The sequence below is a fragment of the Eriocheir sinensis genome, chromosome 32, assembly GCF_024679095.1.
Source record: "Eriocheir sinensis breed Jianghai 21 chromosome 32, ASM2467909v1, whole genome shotgun sequence".
NCBI lineage: Eukaryota > Metazoa > Arthropoda > Malacostraca > Decapoda > Varunidae > Eriocheir > Eriocheir sinensis.
Genome location: NC_066540.1, coordinates 15,295,771 through 15,313,621, shown reverse-complemented (window position 1 = coordinate 15,313,621; position 17,851 = coordinate 15,295,771). Strand labels below are relative to the sequence as shown.

General features: G+C 49.5%; 1 protein-coding gene across 4 annotated transcripts in view; it reads left to right on the top strand.

The window, feature by feature from the left end:
• LOC127006241 (ATP-binding cassette sub-family C member 10-like) overlaps positions 1-17,373 on the top strand; it is a 35,880-nt gene extending 18,507 nt beyond the window's left edge. For all 4 annotated transcript variants that reach the window (XM_050875870.1, XM_050875869.1, XM_050875867.1 and 1 more), the window contains exons 10-29: positions 814-939; positions 1,556-1,681; positions 2,139-2,281; positions 2,782-3,159; positions 3,542-3,659; positions 4,154-4,247; positions 4,605-4,743; positions 5,690-5,879; positions 6,119-6,315; positions 7,475-7,665; positions 9,109-9,250; positions 9,922-10,125; positions 10,514-10,646; positions 11,057-11,267; positions 11,639-11,808; positions 12,448-12,673; positions 12,828-13,019; positions 13,476-13,719; positions 15,056-15,195; positions 15,545-17,373. In XM_050875870.1, the coding sequence (XP_050731827.1) occupies positions 814-939; positions 1,556-1,681; positions 2,139-2,281; positions 2,782-3,159; positions 3,542-3,659; positions 4,154-4,247; positions 4,605-4,743; positions 5,690-5,879; positions 6,119-6,315; positions 7,475-7,665; positions 9,109-9,250; positions 9,922-10,125; positions 10,514-10,646; positions 11,057-11,267; positions 11,639-11,808; positions 12,448-12,673; positions 12,828-13,019; positions 13,476-13,719; positions 15,056-15,195; positions 15,545-15,647 (3,467 nt within the window). In that variant the 3' untranslated portion in view covers positions 15,648-17,373. The remainder of the gene's footprint in view (positions 1-813; positions 940-1,555; positions 1,682-2,138; positions 2,282-2,781; positions 3,160-3,541; positions 3,660-4,153; positions 4,248-4,604; positions 4,744-5,689; positions 5,880-6,118; positions 6,316-7,474; positions 7,666-9,108; positions 9,251-9,921; positions 10,126-10,513; positions 10,647-11,056; positions 11,268-11,638; positions 11,809-12,447; positions 12,674-12,827; positions 13,020-13,475; positions 13,720-15,055; positions 15,196-15,544) is intronic.
• Positions 17,374-17,851: the final 478 nt, after the last annotated feature.

Here is a 17,851-nt window from a genome sequence, read left to right as displayed (position 1 = left end):
GAGAGATTTACATAGAAAATCAGACCACACAGACCCCATGGTCCAGACTTGGTGGTCTGTCCTTAAACCTAAGTGATTTTACATTAATCAGAAGACTCCAAAACGTTGCATTTCTACTCTAGTTGATATTAAGTTGAAGGAAGTGACGGTCGAGCTTATTTTTGAAGGAGTCAATCGTGTTACACTGGACCACTGATGATGGGAGCTTATTCCATTCTCGCACTACAACGTTGGTGAAGAAAAATTTGGTGCAGTCTGAATTTACTTGTCTACATCTGAGTTTTACGCCATTGTTCAAAGTGTCATCGATCATAAACAATGTTGATCTGTCTACATTCGTGAAACCATTAAGTATTTTAAAACATTCGATCAGTTTTTCTCAAGAGAGAACATAAGGGTGTAGAAAGCCTTTCTAGGATTTGTTGCGCAAGGGATCATTTGACGCTGAACACCTTCTAATTTAGCAATATCCTTTGCATGGTGGGGAGACCAAAACTGTACCGCATATTCCAAGTGGGGTCTGACTAAACTGTTGTAGAGCGGGAGTATTACATCTTTATTCTTGAATACAAAGTTTCTTTTAATGAAGCCCAACATTCTGAGAGAGAGAGACGAGGGCACTAACAGGTATATTTTTTCTTTCCTTCCCATCACCACACCCAAAATTACCCCCCCCCCATCACCTCACCCTTCCCCCTACACCTCCCCTTCATACCCCCCCCCCCTTCACCTCACCATCTCCCCTTCACACCCCAAATTACACCTCCCTATCTCCCCTTCACCTCCCCATCCCCCCTTCACCCCCTCCGCCAGGCATTCTGAGTGTGGAGATGATGTCGTACAAGGACCGTCGCGTTGGGCTCATGTCGGAGGTGTTGACCATGATCCGGATGGTCAAATTCAACGCCTGGGAAGCCACGTTCAAGAGTAGGATCAATGGTGAGAGAGAGAGAGAGAGAGAGAGAGAGAGAGAGAGAGAGAGTCTGTGTGTGTGTGTGTGTGGTACTTATAAATGGTTGAAGAGTTTGTGAGTGAGTTTTAATCTTACGCTGAAGTTGATTACATTTTTGATTTATTGTTTTTGATTTTTTTCTTTCTTTTCTTGCTTTTTCTTGGCTTTTTCTTCTTGTTCCTTTTCTTTCTTTCCTTCTTCTCGAGTGTTTTTCTTTTCTTCTTCTTCATCTTCATCATTTTATTTTTCTCTGTTCTCCTTCACACACTTCATTCTCCTCTTCCTTCTTCTTCCTTCTCTTCCTTCCTCTCGTCCTTTCCTTCCTTCTATCTCTTTGTACTCCTTCACACATTTCCTCCTCCTCTTCCTTCCTCCTTCCTTCCTTCCTTCCTCTCATCCTTTCTTTCCTTCTCTCTTTATCCCCCTTCCCAAAATTCATCCACCTTTTCCTTCCTCCTCCTTCCTTCCTTCCTTCCCTTCCCTTCTATCTCCTTATCCCCCTTCTCAAAATCCATCCACCTTCCTCCTCTTCCACACTCTTCTCTCCTTCTCTCCCCACCCCCACCTTACCCCACTCACCGCACCCCTTCCTCCCCGCCCCAGACGAGCGCTTCGGGGAGATCAAAGCGCTGGCCGGCCGCAAGTACCTGGATGCCGCATGTGTGTTCTTCTGGGCCACCACTCCTGTCCTCATCCCCATTGTGACTTTCACGACCTACACGCTGCTGGGTGAGTGGGGGGGTAGGGGGGGTGAGGGGGGGTGTGTTTGGTGGTGGTAGTGGTAGAGAGGAAGAGGAGGATAGGAGAGGAAAGGAGGAATAGGAGGAAAGTTAGGAAGAGTTGGAGGAGGAGGTGAGAGAAGGAAGTTTGAAGATGTGTGTGTGTGTGTGAGAGAGAGAGAGAGAGAGAGAGAGAGAGAGAGAGAGAGAGAGAGAGAGAGAGAGACATATAGGTAAATAAAACACAAAATATGATATGGGAAAAAACAAACACACACACACACACACACCTCTATCTCCCCTCCTCCTCCTCCTCTACCTTCCCTTCCTAATTCATCATATATTTCCCTTCTTCCCTTTTCTCTCCACACTCGTTCACTCGCCCCCCACCCCCCCCACCCCCCCACACACACTACCCCCTCCCACCCCCCTACCCTCCCTAACCCCCTCTTCTTCCCCCCCACCAGGCAATTCACTGGAAGCAGCGAGCGTGTTCACTGCAGTTGCTCTCTTCAACATGCTGATAATGCCCCTCAATGCCTTCCCCTGGGTGCTGAACGGCATTGTGGAGGCCTGGGTGTCCCTCAAGCGGGTACAGAGACTTATGCAGGTGTGTAGATGTGCAGGTGTGTGAGGGAGAGTGGGAGAGAGTGACAAGGAAGAGGAAGGTTAGAGTTTAGGGTGTGTGGTTCTGTGTCTGTGTGTGTGTGTGTGTGTGTGTGTGTGAGAGAGAGAGAGAGAGGGAAAGGGTGACAGTTAGGGTGAGAAAAGGGAGAAAATAGAAGGGTTAAAGATATAGGAAGAGGAAGGTTAGAGTTTAGGGTGTGTGTTTCAGTGTGTGTGTGTGAGAGAGAGCGAGAGAGAGAGAGAGAGAGAGAGAGAGAGAGAGAGAGAGAGAGAGCAAAGAGGAGAAACTGAGAGAGAGAGAAAAGGGAAGAAAGATAAAGGAAAGAAGAAAAGGAAACAGAAAGAGGAGGAGGGAAGATAGAGAAACCGAGAAACAACTGGGAAACAACTGAGAAACATTAAGAAACACCCCACTTTACCTGGACCATGGGATCTGTGTGGGCCGGATATCTATGTAAATCTCCCTCTCTCTCTACCCCACAGCTACCAGACCTCAACTTCACCGACTACTACACGAGGGTAGCGGAGATGGAGGACAAGGAGGCGGACATTCAGATCATCATCGCCAACGGGTCATTTTCCTGGAACGGGTCAGGGCGGTCAAGGGGCAAGGAGGGGGAGCAGCAGGGGGCCAAGGAAGAGGTGGAGGAGGAGGGAGAGGAGGAGGAGGAGTGGGTGGTGGGTAGTGGTGCAGGTGTGCGGAAGAGTGGTAGGAGGAGAAGGAGGAGGAGGAGGAAGAGAGGAGAGGAGGAGAAGAAGGAGGAGGAGGTGGAGCAGCGAAGAGGCTTTCCGAGTGAGGTTGGAAATGGACTCTGTGGAACTTCTCCTTCGCTGCAGAATATTGACCTCCAAGTCTTGAAGGTATGCATTAGTAGTAGTAGTGGTAGTAGTAGTAGTAGTAGTAGTAGTAGTAGTATAAAAATCTAATATACATGAATTATAATGATAATAATAATAATAAAAAACTATTAACAACAATTACGACAACTATCATACATACAAGCAATAAACAAACTCAAAATCACACACACACACACACACAAACACTACACAACTTATAAAACACTTAATATACTTTCTTCATTCCTCTCCCTCTCCTTCCCTTCTCTTTCCTTCTCCTTCCTTCCTTTGCACACACCTTCCTTCCTTCATTCCTTCCTTCATTCTCTCATTACTGACTCATTTGTTTCTCTCTCTCTCTCTCTCTCTCTCTCTCTCACACACGCTCACCACCACCACCCAGGGTCAGGTCGTGGCGGTGGTGGGGCGAGTGGGTTCCGGCAAGTCCTCGCTCCTGAGTGCGGTTTGTGCCGAGATGAACAAGTGCGGTGGAGCGGTAGCGGTTGCCGGCCTGGAGAATGGTGAGTGGCGGTGGTGGTGGTGGTGGTGTTAGTGGTCTGTGGTGGTGGTGATGGTTGTTGTGGTGGTGGAGGAGAGGAGAGAAGGACGAGGAGGAGGAGGAAAGTTAGGAGTTAGAGGAAGAGGAGGAGAAAGTATGACAGAGATAAGGAATTAAGAAGGAAAGTGTGTGTGTGTGTGTGTGTGTGTGTGTGTGTGAAGTTGTTCCATCAGTGATCCCTCTAACATGTCCATTCCCTTCCCTTCCCTTCCCATCCCTTCCCTCCCCTTCCTTTCCCTTCCCTTTCCTTCCCTCTCCTCTCCCTTTCCTTCCTTATCCCTTCCCCTTCATTTTCATCCCTCTCCTCTTCTCTCTCTCTTCTCTTCTCCCTTCCCTTCCCTTTCTCTCCTTCCCCATCCATCCCTTCCCACTTTCCTCTCACTCCCTTCCTTCCCCATACCCACTCTTGATTCTCTCCCCTTTTCTCTCCTCCTCCTCCTCCTCCTCCTCCTCCAGGGTTTGGTCTAGCCACTCAGCGTCCCTGGATCCAGCACGCCTCCATCAAGGACAACATTCTCTTCGGCTGTAGCCTGGACATTACGCGCTACAGGTGGGTGCTGCTGTGGGAGGAGGAGGAGGAGGAGGAGATGAAGAAGGAGAGGTGCAGGAGGAGGAGGAGGATCAATAATGTAGATAGGTGTTTCCTTTGCTGTAAAAAAAAAAAAAAAAAAAATTACGTATAAATATCTCCTCCTCCTACTACTACTAATAATAATAATACTATTTCTACTACTGTTTCTACCACTATTTCTACCACTGCCTCACTACCCAACTTCTTCCTTCCTCCTCCTCCTCCTCCTTTCTCATAACTCCAATTCTTTTGTTTCATTTTTACTGTCATCATCTTATTGCTCTCCTTCCCTCCACCACCACCACCACCACCACCACTGCCACCACCGCCACACAGGGAGGTGCTGTCGGCCTGTGCCCTGGATGACGACCTCCTGAACCTACCGCAGCGGGACAACACACTCTGTGGGGAGAACGGCTCAGCGCTCAGCGGCGGGCAGAAGGCGCGCGTTGCCCTCGCCCGCGCTGTCTACCAGGTATAGGGGGGGGGAGGGAGGGGAGGTTAAAGGGAGAGGGGGTTGTATATATATTTTTTTGTCTTGTGGGACGAATCAAAGAAGGACGAGAGATTTGATTCTGCTTTCGTTTCTTTTTGTACGTAGAGTTGAAGGGGTGGAAATGGATTTGTGTGTGTGTGTGTGTGTGTGTGTGTGGATGAGGCGCATACTTAATCATTTTGCATTCTTACAGAGGGAATGAGTCCAGCGCATGTCTGTCTGTCCTGCCTTTGATCGCATCGCTGTATGCCTTAAGCCTAGCATGTGGGGGGGGAGGTTGGGCGTCTCCCGAGCAAACCACGACAGCGCAATGTACCCAAATTAATGTGTGCGGCCAAACCAGGACTGTGTAATATCACCATCATCATCGCTTAACGCCCATTTATTCCCTATGGTGGGGTTGGACGGGACATGAGCCTCCTCCACTGTTGCCGGTCCATAGCCATTTGCGTAATGTACCCAAATTAGTGTGTGTGGCCAAACCAGGACTGTGTAATGTACCCAAACAAACGTGTGTGGGCCACAGAGATATTTACTAGAGTGCATGCTCCTTATCCTGCTTCATTGTGGTGAGTGATGCCAGCCACCTCACTGGGCTGCAGCATATCACCCTTCACTATGCAGAGGGATATGGGACGCACGCTCTAGTATGTAACTCTGTGGTGTAGGTATATTCTAGATGGCAGCACCGAGCATTTCCACGCCACCGCTGTTGTAAGATCTGTTGACAGCTTTCTCTGTGCACGTGAATTTAATGATGCGTTCTTGGGCGGCGAAATGTCTTGAAATACGACCCATAAGAACCAGACTCACCTTATTAGCACCAAAAAGCGTCGGACTCTTATAGCACATGTTGTTACGTTGCACCCCTGTCACACTCCTCACCACCATCCATCTCACCCTCACACTCACCCTCTCACCCCAGAACAAGTGGATGTACGTACTGGATGACGTCTTCACCTCCGTGGACCCGCCCGTGGCCCTGCACCTCATGCGTCACTGTGTCCACAACTTGCTGGCGGGCCGAACCGTGCTCCTCACCTCCCCCGTCCTTCCCCTCCTGGCCCGGGTGGACTGGGTGCTGCGGATGGCTGGCGGAAGGGTGGTAATGCAGGGTAAGTGTGTGTGTGTGTGTGTGTGTGTGGGTGGGTGCGTCAAGGGGAGGTAGGGTGTGGGTGTAGAAGGGTGAGAGAGAGGAGGGAGAACATTGAGGTATGGGTTAGGGCATTAGGCAGTAGCAATAGTAGTAGTAGTAGTAGTAGTAGTAGTAGTAGTAGTAGTAGTAGCAAGAAGAACAAAAAGAAAAGTTACTAATCATTTCCATTATCCTTGCTCCTCCTCTTCCTCCCCCCAGGCCCACCAAGGGAGGTTCTGCAGGGGGAGCTTACACCTGAGGAGCTGGCGGCGGCGTGGTGGGGTGACGGGAGGGACAGGGGTGTAGGGGGGGTGCCCAAAAGGAGGCTCTCACACCTCGACCCCTTTGACGTGGTGGCTGAGAACGGGGGTGCCGGGGGGGGTAGGCCTGTCTCCTCCCCCTCCCCCTCCTATCTGGTGAGTACAGTTGTTTTTGTAGTAGTAATAGTAGTAGTAGTAGTAGTAATAGTAGTAGTAGTAGTAGTAATGGTAGTAGTAGTATATTTATTAGTCGTTATCTCCCTTTCCTCCTTTCCCATGCCTTTCTTTTTCCCTTTTTCCTCTCCCTCCTTTCCTTTTTTCCTCTTCTTTCCTCTTCTTTTCCCAAACACACTTAATGGCCAAGGAAGAAAGAGCTTGTGATATTGGTGTAAGGGAATGGCCGAGGAAGGGAGAGCTTGTGATATGGGTGTAAGGGAATGGCCGAGGAAGGGAGAGCTTGTGATATGGGTGTAAGGGAATGGCCAAGGAAGGGAGAGCTTGTGATATGGGTGTAAGGGAATGGCCAAGGAAGGGAGAGCTTGTGATATGGGTGTAAGGGAATGGCCAAGGAAGGGAGAGCTTGTGATATGGGTGTAAGGGAATGGCCAAGGAAGGGAGAGCTTGTGATACTGGTGTAAGGGAATGGCCGAGGAAGGGAAAGCTTGTGATATGGGTGTAAGGGAATGGCCAAGGAAGGGAGAGCTTGTGATATGGGTACCAGGCTGTCCTCTGAATTTTTTTTTTTTTTTTTTTTCTAATCTTATTCAATATGTTTGTTTTTGTATTATATGTAAACTAATTTCTTGTTATTTTTCTTATTCCTTTTTCCTTCATTATCTTCCTTTCCCCTTTCTCCTCTCCTCACTTTCCATTTCTTGATTTTCCTTACATCCAAATTTCTTCTTTTCTTATATTTTTCTTCACTGCTTCATTCCTTCCTTTCTCTTCCCATCTCCTCCCTTCCTTCTCTACCTCTTGTACCTCCTTTCCTTCCTTCTCTCCTCCCTCCCTTTCCTCTCTTCTTCTCTCCTTGCCTCCTTTCCTTCCTTCCCTGACATTCTTCTCTCCCTTCTCTCTTTCCTCCCTTCCTCCCTCCCTGGCATTCCTCTACCCCTTCATAACTATATTTCTCTTCTTCTCCACTCTCTTTCCTCCCTCTGTACCTCTCCCTTCCTCCCTCCCTTCATAACTATATTTCTCTCCTTCTCCTTTCTCTTTCCTCCCTCTGTACCTCTCCCTTCCTCCCTCCCTTCATAACTATATTTCTTTTCTTCTCTTTCCTCCCTCTCTACCTCTCCCCCTCCGTCCCTCCCAGACCCCAGTGATGGAGGCGGAAGAACAGGAAGAAGGCGAGATCTCAGGAGCGATATTCACCACCTACCTCTCAGCTGTCGGCCCCCTCCTCGTCGGCCTCATCGCTCTCTCCCTCACACTCATGCAGGCCTCGCGCAACCTCTCCGACCTCTGGCTGGCCTATTGGGTGACGCAGAACTTACCGGCGAACTCGTGAGTCATGGGGGGGGGAGAAGGGAGAGAGTGGGACAGTTGTAGCGTAGACTGAATGAATAAGGAGAGGAGAAGGGAAGGATAAGAGAGAGGGAGGGAAGGAATCGAGGAGGCAAAGGAAGGATGCAGAGAGAGAGAGAGAGAGTTTCGTACATCTATGAGAAAGGTGAAAGGAGGGAAGGATAAGAGAGAGGGAGGGAGGGAAGGAATCGAGGAGGGAAAGGAAGGATGCAGAGAGAGAGAGAGAGAGTTTCGTACATCTATGAGAAAGGTGAAAGGAGGGAAGGATAAGAGAGAGGGAGGGAGGGAAACTAGGAGGGAAAGGAAGGATGCAGAGAGAGAGAGAGAGTTTCGTACATCTGTGAGAAAGGTGAAAGGAGGGAAGGATAAGAGAGAGGGAGGGAAACTAGGAGGAAAAGGAAGGATGCAGAGAGAGAGAGAGAGAGAGAGTTTCGCACATCTATGAGAAAGGTGAAAGGAGGGAAGGATAAGAGAGGAGGAAGGAATGAGGAGGAAAGGAAGGATGCAGAGAGAGAGAGAGAGTTTACATCTATGAGAAAGGTGAAAGGAGGAAGGATAAGAGAGAGGAGGAAGGAATGAGGAGGGAAAGGAAGGATGCAGAGAGAGAGAGAGAGAGAGTTTCGTACATCTATGAGAAAGGTGAAAGGAGGGAAGGATAAGAGAGAGGGAGGGAAGGAATCGAGGAGGGAAAGGAAGGATGCAGAGAGAGAGAGAGAGAGTTTCGTACATCTATGAGAAAGGTGAAAGGAGGGAAGGATAAGAGAGAGGGAGGGAAGGAATCGAGGAGGGAAAGGAAGGATGCAGAGAGAGAGAGAGAGAGAGTTTCGTACATCTATGAGAAAGGTGAAAGGAGGGAAGGATAAGAGAGAGGGAGGGAAGGAATCGAGGAGGGAAAGGAAGGATGCAGAGAGAGAGAGAGAGAGAGTTTCGTACATCTATGAGAAAGGTGAAAGGAGGGAAGGATAAGAGAGAGGGAGGGAGGGAAACTAGGAGGGAAAGGAAGGATGCAGAGAGAGAGAGAGAGTTTCGTACATCTATGAGAAAGGTGAAAGGAGGGAAGGATAAGAGAGAGGGAGGACAGGAATCGAGGAGGGAAAGGAAGGATGCAGAGAGAGAGAGAGAGAGTTTCGTACATCTATGAGAAAGGTGAAAGGAGGGAAGGATAAGAGAGAGGGAGAGAGGGAAACTAGGAGGGAAAGGAAGGATGCAGAGAGAGAGAGATTGTCATTTTCCATTTTTTTACATAATTTTTTTGCATGCGATTTTCCAGTTGTTTATCTTTTTCATGTTTTGTTTATTTTATGTGTGTGTGCATTTGTGTATATGAGAGAGAGAGAGAGAGAGAGAGAGAGAGAGAGAGAGAGAATGAATAAACAACATGAAATCAGGAATATTCTCAATAACCGAAGTTTCCCCGCACAGGACCGGCTCCAAGCTCTTCCTGGACGAGCCCCCCGCCCCCTGGCTGGCCCCCGGCACCCCCACCCACCCCTCCAGCAGCCCTGCCACGGGTATGGGGGGTGCTGCCCACTGGATGGCCCCCTCCACCTCACCCCTCCACCAGGTATGTTAGTGGCACGCCTGGCAGGACACACTGACTCTCCCTCCTCCTCCTCCTCTCCCCCCTCCTCCTCCTCCTCCTCCCTCCCTCACAAACCCACCTAACTTTCCTGTCTATTCCTCTCCTGTCTTCTTTCCTTTCTCCTCCTATCCTCTTCTCTTCCTCCTGTTTTCTCTCCCTCCTCACCCTCCCTCCCTCACAAACCCACCTAACTTTCCTCTCTCCTCTCCTCTCTTCTGTCCCTCCTCCTCATCCTCTTCCTCTTCCTCCTCCTCCCTCCCCTCACAAACACACCTCTCTTCTCTCCCTTCTCCTCCTCTCCTCTTCTCTCCCTCCTCCTCTTCCCTCCCCTCACAAACCTACCTAACTTTCCTCTCTCTCCTTTCCTCTCCTCTCTCTTTTCTCCCTCCTCCTCCTCTTCCTCCCCTTCCCCCACACATCTACCAAATCCCCCCTCTCTCCTCTCCTCCGTCCCTCCCCCACAGACCCGCCTAACTCTTCTTCCCCTTCCTCTCCTCCTCTCTTCATCCCTCTCCTTCTCTTTCTCCCTCTCCCACACCCATCCATCTTTTTTTTACAGTAAAGGGAACAGCTCGAGGGCAAAAAAAAAAAAGAAAATTAGTGAAAAAAAGCCTGCAAATTACCGCCACTAACTCCTCTTCTCCCTCCTACAGTTCCTGGCGGTGCGGGAGGTGGGAGCAGCGGCAGAGAGCAAGGGGAAGAGTGCGTTGAACCCCACTGATTTCTACCTGACGGTGTACGGTGTGCTGGCCGCCGCCAACACACTCTTCACACTCATGCGCGCCTTCCTCTTTGCGTACGGCGGAGTGACAGCCGCTCGCACCCTTCACAAACGTCTGCTGGATTCTGTGCTCTATGTGCGTTGCGTGTGTGTGTGTGAGTGGGTGTGAGGGGGGCGGGGAGAGGTTGTGCGTGTGCGTGTGTGCGAGGGCGTGTGAGGGGAGCAGGGAGAGGTTCTGTGTGTGTGTGTGTGTGTGTGTGTGTGTGTGTGTGTGTGCGTGTGAGGGGAGCGGGGAGAGGTTGTGTGTGTGTGTGTGTGTGTGTGTTTTTTTAAGCCATTTTTACCATTTAAAGATTGACATAATTTTACTTTTCCACATAATTTGCCACCTCATTCCTTACTTGTTTTCATGTCATCTCTCTTTCTTTCTCTCCCCCTTTTCCCATCTCTCTCTCTCTCTCTCTCTCTCTCTCTCTCTCTCTCTCTCTCTCTCTCTCTCCCCCGTCTTCCCCCTCTCCCGGCAGGCCAAGATCACGTTCTTCGACAACAACCCTCTCGGACGCACCCTGAACCGCTTCTCCTCGGACCTCTACTCCCTCGATGACTCGCTGCCCTTCCAGCTGAACATTTTCCTCGCCCAGGTGTTCGGCCTCGCAGGTGAGAGTGGCGGAGGGACAGCAGAGTTGGGGGGGGGGGAGTAGAAGTGGTCAGTGAATGTGTGAGAGAGAGAGAGAGAGAGAGGATTGAAATGTCTACAGATAGGTTTCGATCACTTATTAACAGACTGATTCTTTACTAATGATCCGAGAGAGAAAGAGAGAGAGAAAATGAGTGATTATGAACCAGAAGCAATAAGTAGCGGGCTTTTTTTTTTTAATATTTTTCTTTATGCCCTTGCTGTAAAAAAAAAAAAAAAAAAAAACCAGATATATAACCACACACATACACACACACATGAAACTACACACCCTCAAATACACACCACACACACACCAACTTCTGCACACACACACACACACACATGCCCTCTCTCACTCCCACACTCACACACGCACCTCCTCCTCCAGGCACCATCGCCGTCACCATCTACGGCATGCCCTGGATCACACTCATGCAGATCCCCCTCGCCTTCGTCTACTACAACCTCCAGCGATACTACCGACACACCTCGCGTGACCTCAAGAGAATCTACGCTGTGTCGCTTTCGCCGCTGTACGCCCACTTCACCGAGACGCTTCAGGGCCTTGCTGTGATCCGGGCCATGAGAGCAGGACATAGGTGGGTGACGGGTGATGGGTGGGTGATGGGATGGCTGTGTGTTGCATGTGGGGGAAAGATGTTGATGGGAGGACAGGATGAAAATGGCTGCTGGATGTTGTGTTGTGTTTTCATTTTCACACCCCATCCCATTTCCTTCCCCTTCCCTTCCCCATCCCATTTTCTCCATCTCCCTACATCCCTTCCCATTTCCTTCCCCTTCCCTTCCCACACCCCATCCCATTTTCTCCCGCTCCCACTCCCCGAGGTCGATGTTTGTTATTTTTGTTGTTGATGTTAATATTTGAAGATGTAAACAGCAATATCATCATCATCATCAACAGTAGTAGTAATGACCCCCTCCCCTTCACCCCATCCCTCCCCCCTCACAGGTTCATCACAAGAGCGGACAGCCTGCTTGAGGTCAGCCAGCGTGCACAGTTTGACATCCAGGTGGCAGCACAGTGGCTTAACATGCGCCTGCAGCTCATCGGCCTGACCATGCTGGCGGGGGTGTCTGCGCTGGCCCTCCTGCAGCACCACTTCGACGCCATTGAGCCTGGTGGGTGCTGGGGCTGGAGGCTGGGGGCTGGGGGCTAAAAGGGTATGAGCTGGGGGCTGGAGGCTGGGAGCTAAAAGGTTATGAGTTAAACACTAAAGGAATATGAGCTGAGATCTTTACGGATGGGCTGCGGTGACTGAAAAACCTCAGCTGTGCGGCAGCCAGGATTCGAACCCGAGTCCCTCCTGGAGCTCCTGAACACGGGGCCGTCACACTAACCACTCAGCCACCGCCTCCCCATGAATAGTATGGGCTGGGCACTAAATGAATATGGGCTGGGAATTGTCGAGTATTTACTGGGGACTGAAGGGACACACACTGAGATCATTTACAGGGGGTTGAGGCCTAGAGATTAGTTATGTTGCTAACTCATTTTAGGCCATGGCCCAGCCCAGGGATTGGCTTTTGGGGTCTGGATGGTGAGGGGCTGGGGGTCTGTACTGAGATTGGATTGCTGTGGGTTGTGGAGCCTTGAAACTGGTCCTTGGGTACTAGCATTGGGGTCTAGGGATTGTTTTTTGGGGAATAGGTTTATGAGAATCGGCGACCGATTCTTGGGGACTAGAGAGTGATTTTGGTGACTAGACTTTTGCAGGGACTGGTGGCCGTCTACATCACCCTTCCCCCTTGCCCCCTCAGGTCTGGTGGGTTTGGTCATCTCCTACGCCCTGACCGTCACCACCTTCCTCAACTCGGTGGTGACCTCGCTAACGGAGACGGAGCAGGAGATGGTGAGCGTGGAGCGGATTCACGGCTACCTGCAGGGCGCGGCCGAGGGGGAGCGCCGGGAGGGGGTGCTGCTCCCTCCGTTTGGCTGGATTAGTCACGGCACGATCCGTTTCACCAATGTTTACCTGAGATACCAGTGAGTGTGTGTGTGTGTATGTATGTGTGTGTGTGTGTGACATAAGCAGCAGCAGCAGTAGTGGTAGCAGAAGTAGCAGTTGAGGGTAGCCAAAGCGGTAGAAATAGTAGTACCATCCTAACCTAATCTTCCACCTTCTCCCCCCACCCCGCAGGGACCACAACCCCTACGCACTGCGGCGGGTGAACTTCGAGGTGGGTGCCGCGGAGAAGGTCGGCATCGTGGGCAGGACGGGGGCCGGGAAGTCCTCCGTCTTTGTGGCTCTCTTCCGCCTGGTGGAGCTGACGCGTGGAGCCATCTATGTGGATGAGGTAGAAGTGTCGCAGCTGGGCCTGAAGAAGCTGAGGTGTGTGTGTGTGTGTGTGTGTGTGCTGTTCTAGATTTTGTTTCTGTTATCTTGCTCAAGGGCACACAAAAAAAGGAAACAATAAAAAAGCTTGCAACTATTTTTATTTTATTTATTTATTTATTTATTTTTTTTTTTTATTTTTTTTTTTTTTTTTACAACAAAGCTCAAGGGCACAAAAAAAGGAAACAATAATAAAAAAAGCCCGGTACTCGCTGCTTTTGCTCGCTGTTTCTTATGTATCCTTTCCTTCTCACACCAGACCACACCACACCACCACACATGAGAACACACCGCCATGCATCACCACACATCAGAACACACCACACCACACCACCACACATGAGAACACACCACCATGCATCACCACACACCACACCACAGTTTCCCCCATCCCCTTAACCCCACACCATACCACCACTACACCCGTAACCAACCTTCCCCCTCCCCGTACAGGTCCAGCATGGCCATCGTCACCCAGGACCCGTTTCTGTTCAGCGGGACGGTGCGGGAGAACCTGGACCCATGTGGTGAGTGTGTGGACAGTCAGGTGTGGCAGGCGGCGGAGGCGTGCCACCTGCTACCTCTCGTCCACTCCCTGGGCGGCCTGGAGGGGCAGCTTCACGAGGCGGGCCGCAGCATGTCCGCAGGGGAGCGACAGCTGTTCTGCCTGGCGCGGGCACTGCTCTGTAGGACCAAGGTGAGTGTTGGCCTGGTTGTAGGACGCAGGATTAGGGTTACATTGTATTCTCAGATAGAGCGGCTAATCACACTGACGTGATTTCTTGATGTATAAATAAAAACCCACAATGGCAGACGATATAAATATAACTCTATCATCTGCCAGTGTGGGTTTTTATTTATAGTATTTTCAGATGCTTGATAACATGTGCCTGAGTCTCTCGTCATCCTGCCTCCATGTCTACTTTTATCCGGCTTAGCTTAAAAGTTGTAGATGTTCCTTGCCTGTACCTCCTCCTCGTCCAAGTTTTTCCTAGCATCAATACTTCCACATGGCAAACCACACTTCACGACACTCAGTACTAAGAGCTGTGTGCCTCCCGCTGCCTGGTGTCAAGTGGTCCAGCGGTGAAGTTGTGGCCCAGTGAATGCACCATCAGCTCAGAGTTTATCAGCAACAAGGATGAACAAATGAAGGTGCTGGTTAACTCTTGCATAAGGGATTTGGACAGCATAAGGATGAGCTAGAGTGGAAAGTCATGTGCAGAGGCCATAGGAGGGGGAAGCATATACAGTGGAACCTCGCATCTGGCAAAATACGTTAGTCTGAAAATATCACGCCAAATGCGAAATCGCCAAATCTGGGGCAAACTTTTAATGGGGAAAAACCAACAAGAGACTTTCATCACCCAAAAGGTGCCGTAATTTTCCCATATTTCCACCCGGGTTCGATTTCCGAGCAGAGTGGAAAAACTTGGGTGGCTTTTCCGATACCCTACGCCCATGTCCACCCAGCAGTGAATGGGTACCAGGTATTAATCAGGGGTTTTGTCCCATATCTTGGGATTTGTTCCCTTCTATAATTCCTTCCCCTTCTGTCTCTCTCCGGCATATGACCACAGATGTTGCGCCGACTAAACGAAACTTTCCAAACTTTCCCATATTTCCATACTCTTAACCCAAGGAAGTTAATGATAACTACACAATGCATCAACATAAGTCAAGGGGTATATATAAAAACTCATCAATATCATGTTCAGTAGTGTTTCATTGGGCCAAAAGTATGGGTTAAGAAAAGCATAAATCAATATATATCTTCATTCTTTTGTCCCTCTCACTGGTACACTCTGGAGCAGCCTTCCTTCCACCGTTTCCTCCTTACATTGACTGAAGCTCTTTCAAATGGAGGCTCAAGATTCTACTTTTAGCTAATGTTGTGTTTTTTAGCAGCGTTTTCTATCTTCTCTTACACAAAATAGCTTGTTCTGGGTTCTTTTATTCAATTTGTCTTATCCTTTTCCTCTCTTTTTTGCTATTAAAAAGTTGTCCACGGCCTCCTCCGCCCCTCCCCCCAGATTGTGTGCATCGACGAGGGCACCTCCAAGCTGGACCCAGAGACCGACGAACACATCCAGCAAGTGATCCGCAGCGTGTTCAGGAACAAGACCGTGCTCATCATAGCCCACCGCGTACAGTCTGTGCGGGACTGTGACAGGTGTGTGTGTGTGTGTTTTACGGTAAGGGAGGCAGCTCAAGGGGAAAACAAAAAGCAACAAAAGCCTGCTTGTGCTTCTCCAGTAAAGGAAATAAGAATGAGAGACCAGAAGAGATCACATTCATAAGGTGTCTTGATACTCTCCTCTTGAAAGGGTTGTAGGCAGGAGGATATATATATATATATATATATATATATATATATATATATATATGTATATATATATATATATATATATATATATATATATATATATATATATATATATATATATATGTATATATACACACACACACACACAAATATATGTATATACATATATATAACATGCCCTTCCCCGCTGTTTCAGAGTGTTGGTGCTCAGCGAAGGAGAGGTGGTGGAGAGTGGCAGCCCGTGGGAGCTTCTCTCTGACAGGGACTCCCACTTCCACTCCATCTTCCAGTCCCAGTGATCACACACACACACACACACACACTCTGTGGCACAATTGGTAAAGTGCTGCACTGCCAGGCTTCACAGCCTGACAGGGCAGTGGTTCAAGCCCGCTCAGGCCAGATTCTTTCTGTTGACTAGGAGTGGTTGCTGTCCGCCCTTGAGTAAGGGGGATGGGGTGTGTGAGGTACCCAGGGATCGACGATAATGTGCACTTGCTCATGTCAGGAGGGTACCTGCTGGCGATTACAAGTCCAACATGTGATCAGGCTGTGGTGAATTACACACACACACACACACTTTATCCCCTAAGGTCAGTTTTTTCATGCTCTCGCCTCATAGTTAAGCCCAAAGTGAATTTTCTCATGTCTTGGCAGCTTTTGCCCATGCACACAGTCATAGTGGTCACTGTTTTGAGGGTGTGGCTTTGGGGGGCTGAGAGCAAATGCCCTTCCTTCCTGTGGTCTTGCGGCAGGGCTGGGGGTCAAACCGCCTCTCCTCGCCCTTGCTCTCATCACTTCCATGGCCTGGCACTCCAGCCCCTACACATCCACACCCCTTTGGCCCACAGATGGGCCAACGGGTGATCACAGATGGACTGCTTTGTAACCAACGACATGTTACAATGGAGTCTTACTGACAAGTCAATGATGACACTGCCTGATGAGAAGGTCAGGAGGAAGATGTTGCCAGAGACCTTTGGTTGCGACACTCGCTGGCATGGCCTGTAGCACCCCATGGCCCCAGTGATGCCCCGTCTCCACGCCCCGTTAACCCCTCCTGTTACTGTGTGCCCTGTGATGTATGCCATGCCTCCCTCACTCCCCCACACACTTCCTGCATCAGCCTGTAGCACAACCGTGGCCTCTTTGCCCCAATGATGGCCCTCTCCATGCCTCATTAACCTCTCCTGTTATTGTGTGCCCTGTGATGTATGCCATGCCTCCCCCTCTTCCACACACAGCACATGAGAATGCTTCTGCAGGCCAGCCCAGGCATGCTGCACCCCTCCCTGTACCCCCAACATTCCCCCTAGTAGTGTCAAGGAGATTAGTTTAGTCCTGCTGTGTCTGCCTCCCTTGCCACTTAACCTCTCCCTCTTGTATTATGCCTGACAGAGGGGTGACTTAGAGAGGCGTGTCAATGCCTTTGGTACCAAGTATACCTTTGCAGGATCATGGAGTATCACTGGAATGAAACTGAGTCAAGGCTTGTTACCAACTTATTCCATGAACGTCAGCTCCAGCTACATGGCCCACCTCCCAGACATTGAACCTGCTCACAAGGTTGTTTCTGTACAAGGCAACTCTGACTTGAGAGGACCAAGGGGACGCCCACTTAATTCATGGCTGGGGCAAGTCGATCGAACCTGCCAGGAAGGACTCGAGATGTTAGGGCAGCTGCATGGAGGCGCCGAGTGAGTGAAGTGAGAGGGTGGCACGTGCTCCATGTTAGTTAGTCAGCCCCACCTATCTGGTACCCCCCTAGACCAGTAACATGACTTCCTGCCCCCCATCCCATCCCCTTTAGGTAGCATTAGAGCCTGCTGTATGCATCTTGCTGTGGCAGATATTGTTGTTGTTGATATTGTTGATCTTGTATAAAGTGCCTTTGTGTGTGTGTGACATGACACTACTACATTCATACAGACACACACCAAAGCTCTCAATAATTTTATTTTTTAACTTTTTCGTTTCACTGTTGAAGTATTTTTTAGGAAAACTAAAATAAAAAGATAACAACAGGTATATTTGTGTTCTGACCTGGAGTGTAAGGTTAGGAGGAGGAAGACTGCATGGGTAACACAGGAGGAAGGCAACACATAGCAGAAGGGACGAGACCTGACCTAACCTTCGACACAAAGCCAGCTTCTTGGATACACTGGCCAGCACGGAAACTGGATTGTTACCTTTGACTTTGTAGTGACTGTTGGTGAGATGATGGTGAAGCTCATTAGGACTTCCTTGCTGGTTTTACTCCACCTAGTGTGTGGAGTGAAGCTGTCGCCAAAAGGTACAGTTGGGGGGCATACGCTATTGCTGGCTTGTGGTGGCCTGCAGTGCTCATTTAGACGCTAATTACTATCCTCCTAATTATCCAATACAGGATGCACCTATTAATATTTTTTTGTATTAAAGATTCTCTTTCTATGGATAAGGCATTAAAGAAAGATAATCAATAAAAAGAATAGTTTGTTGACCATTAAACCATTTCAATTTTACC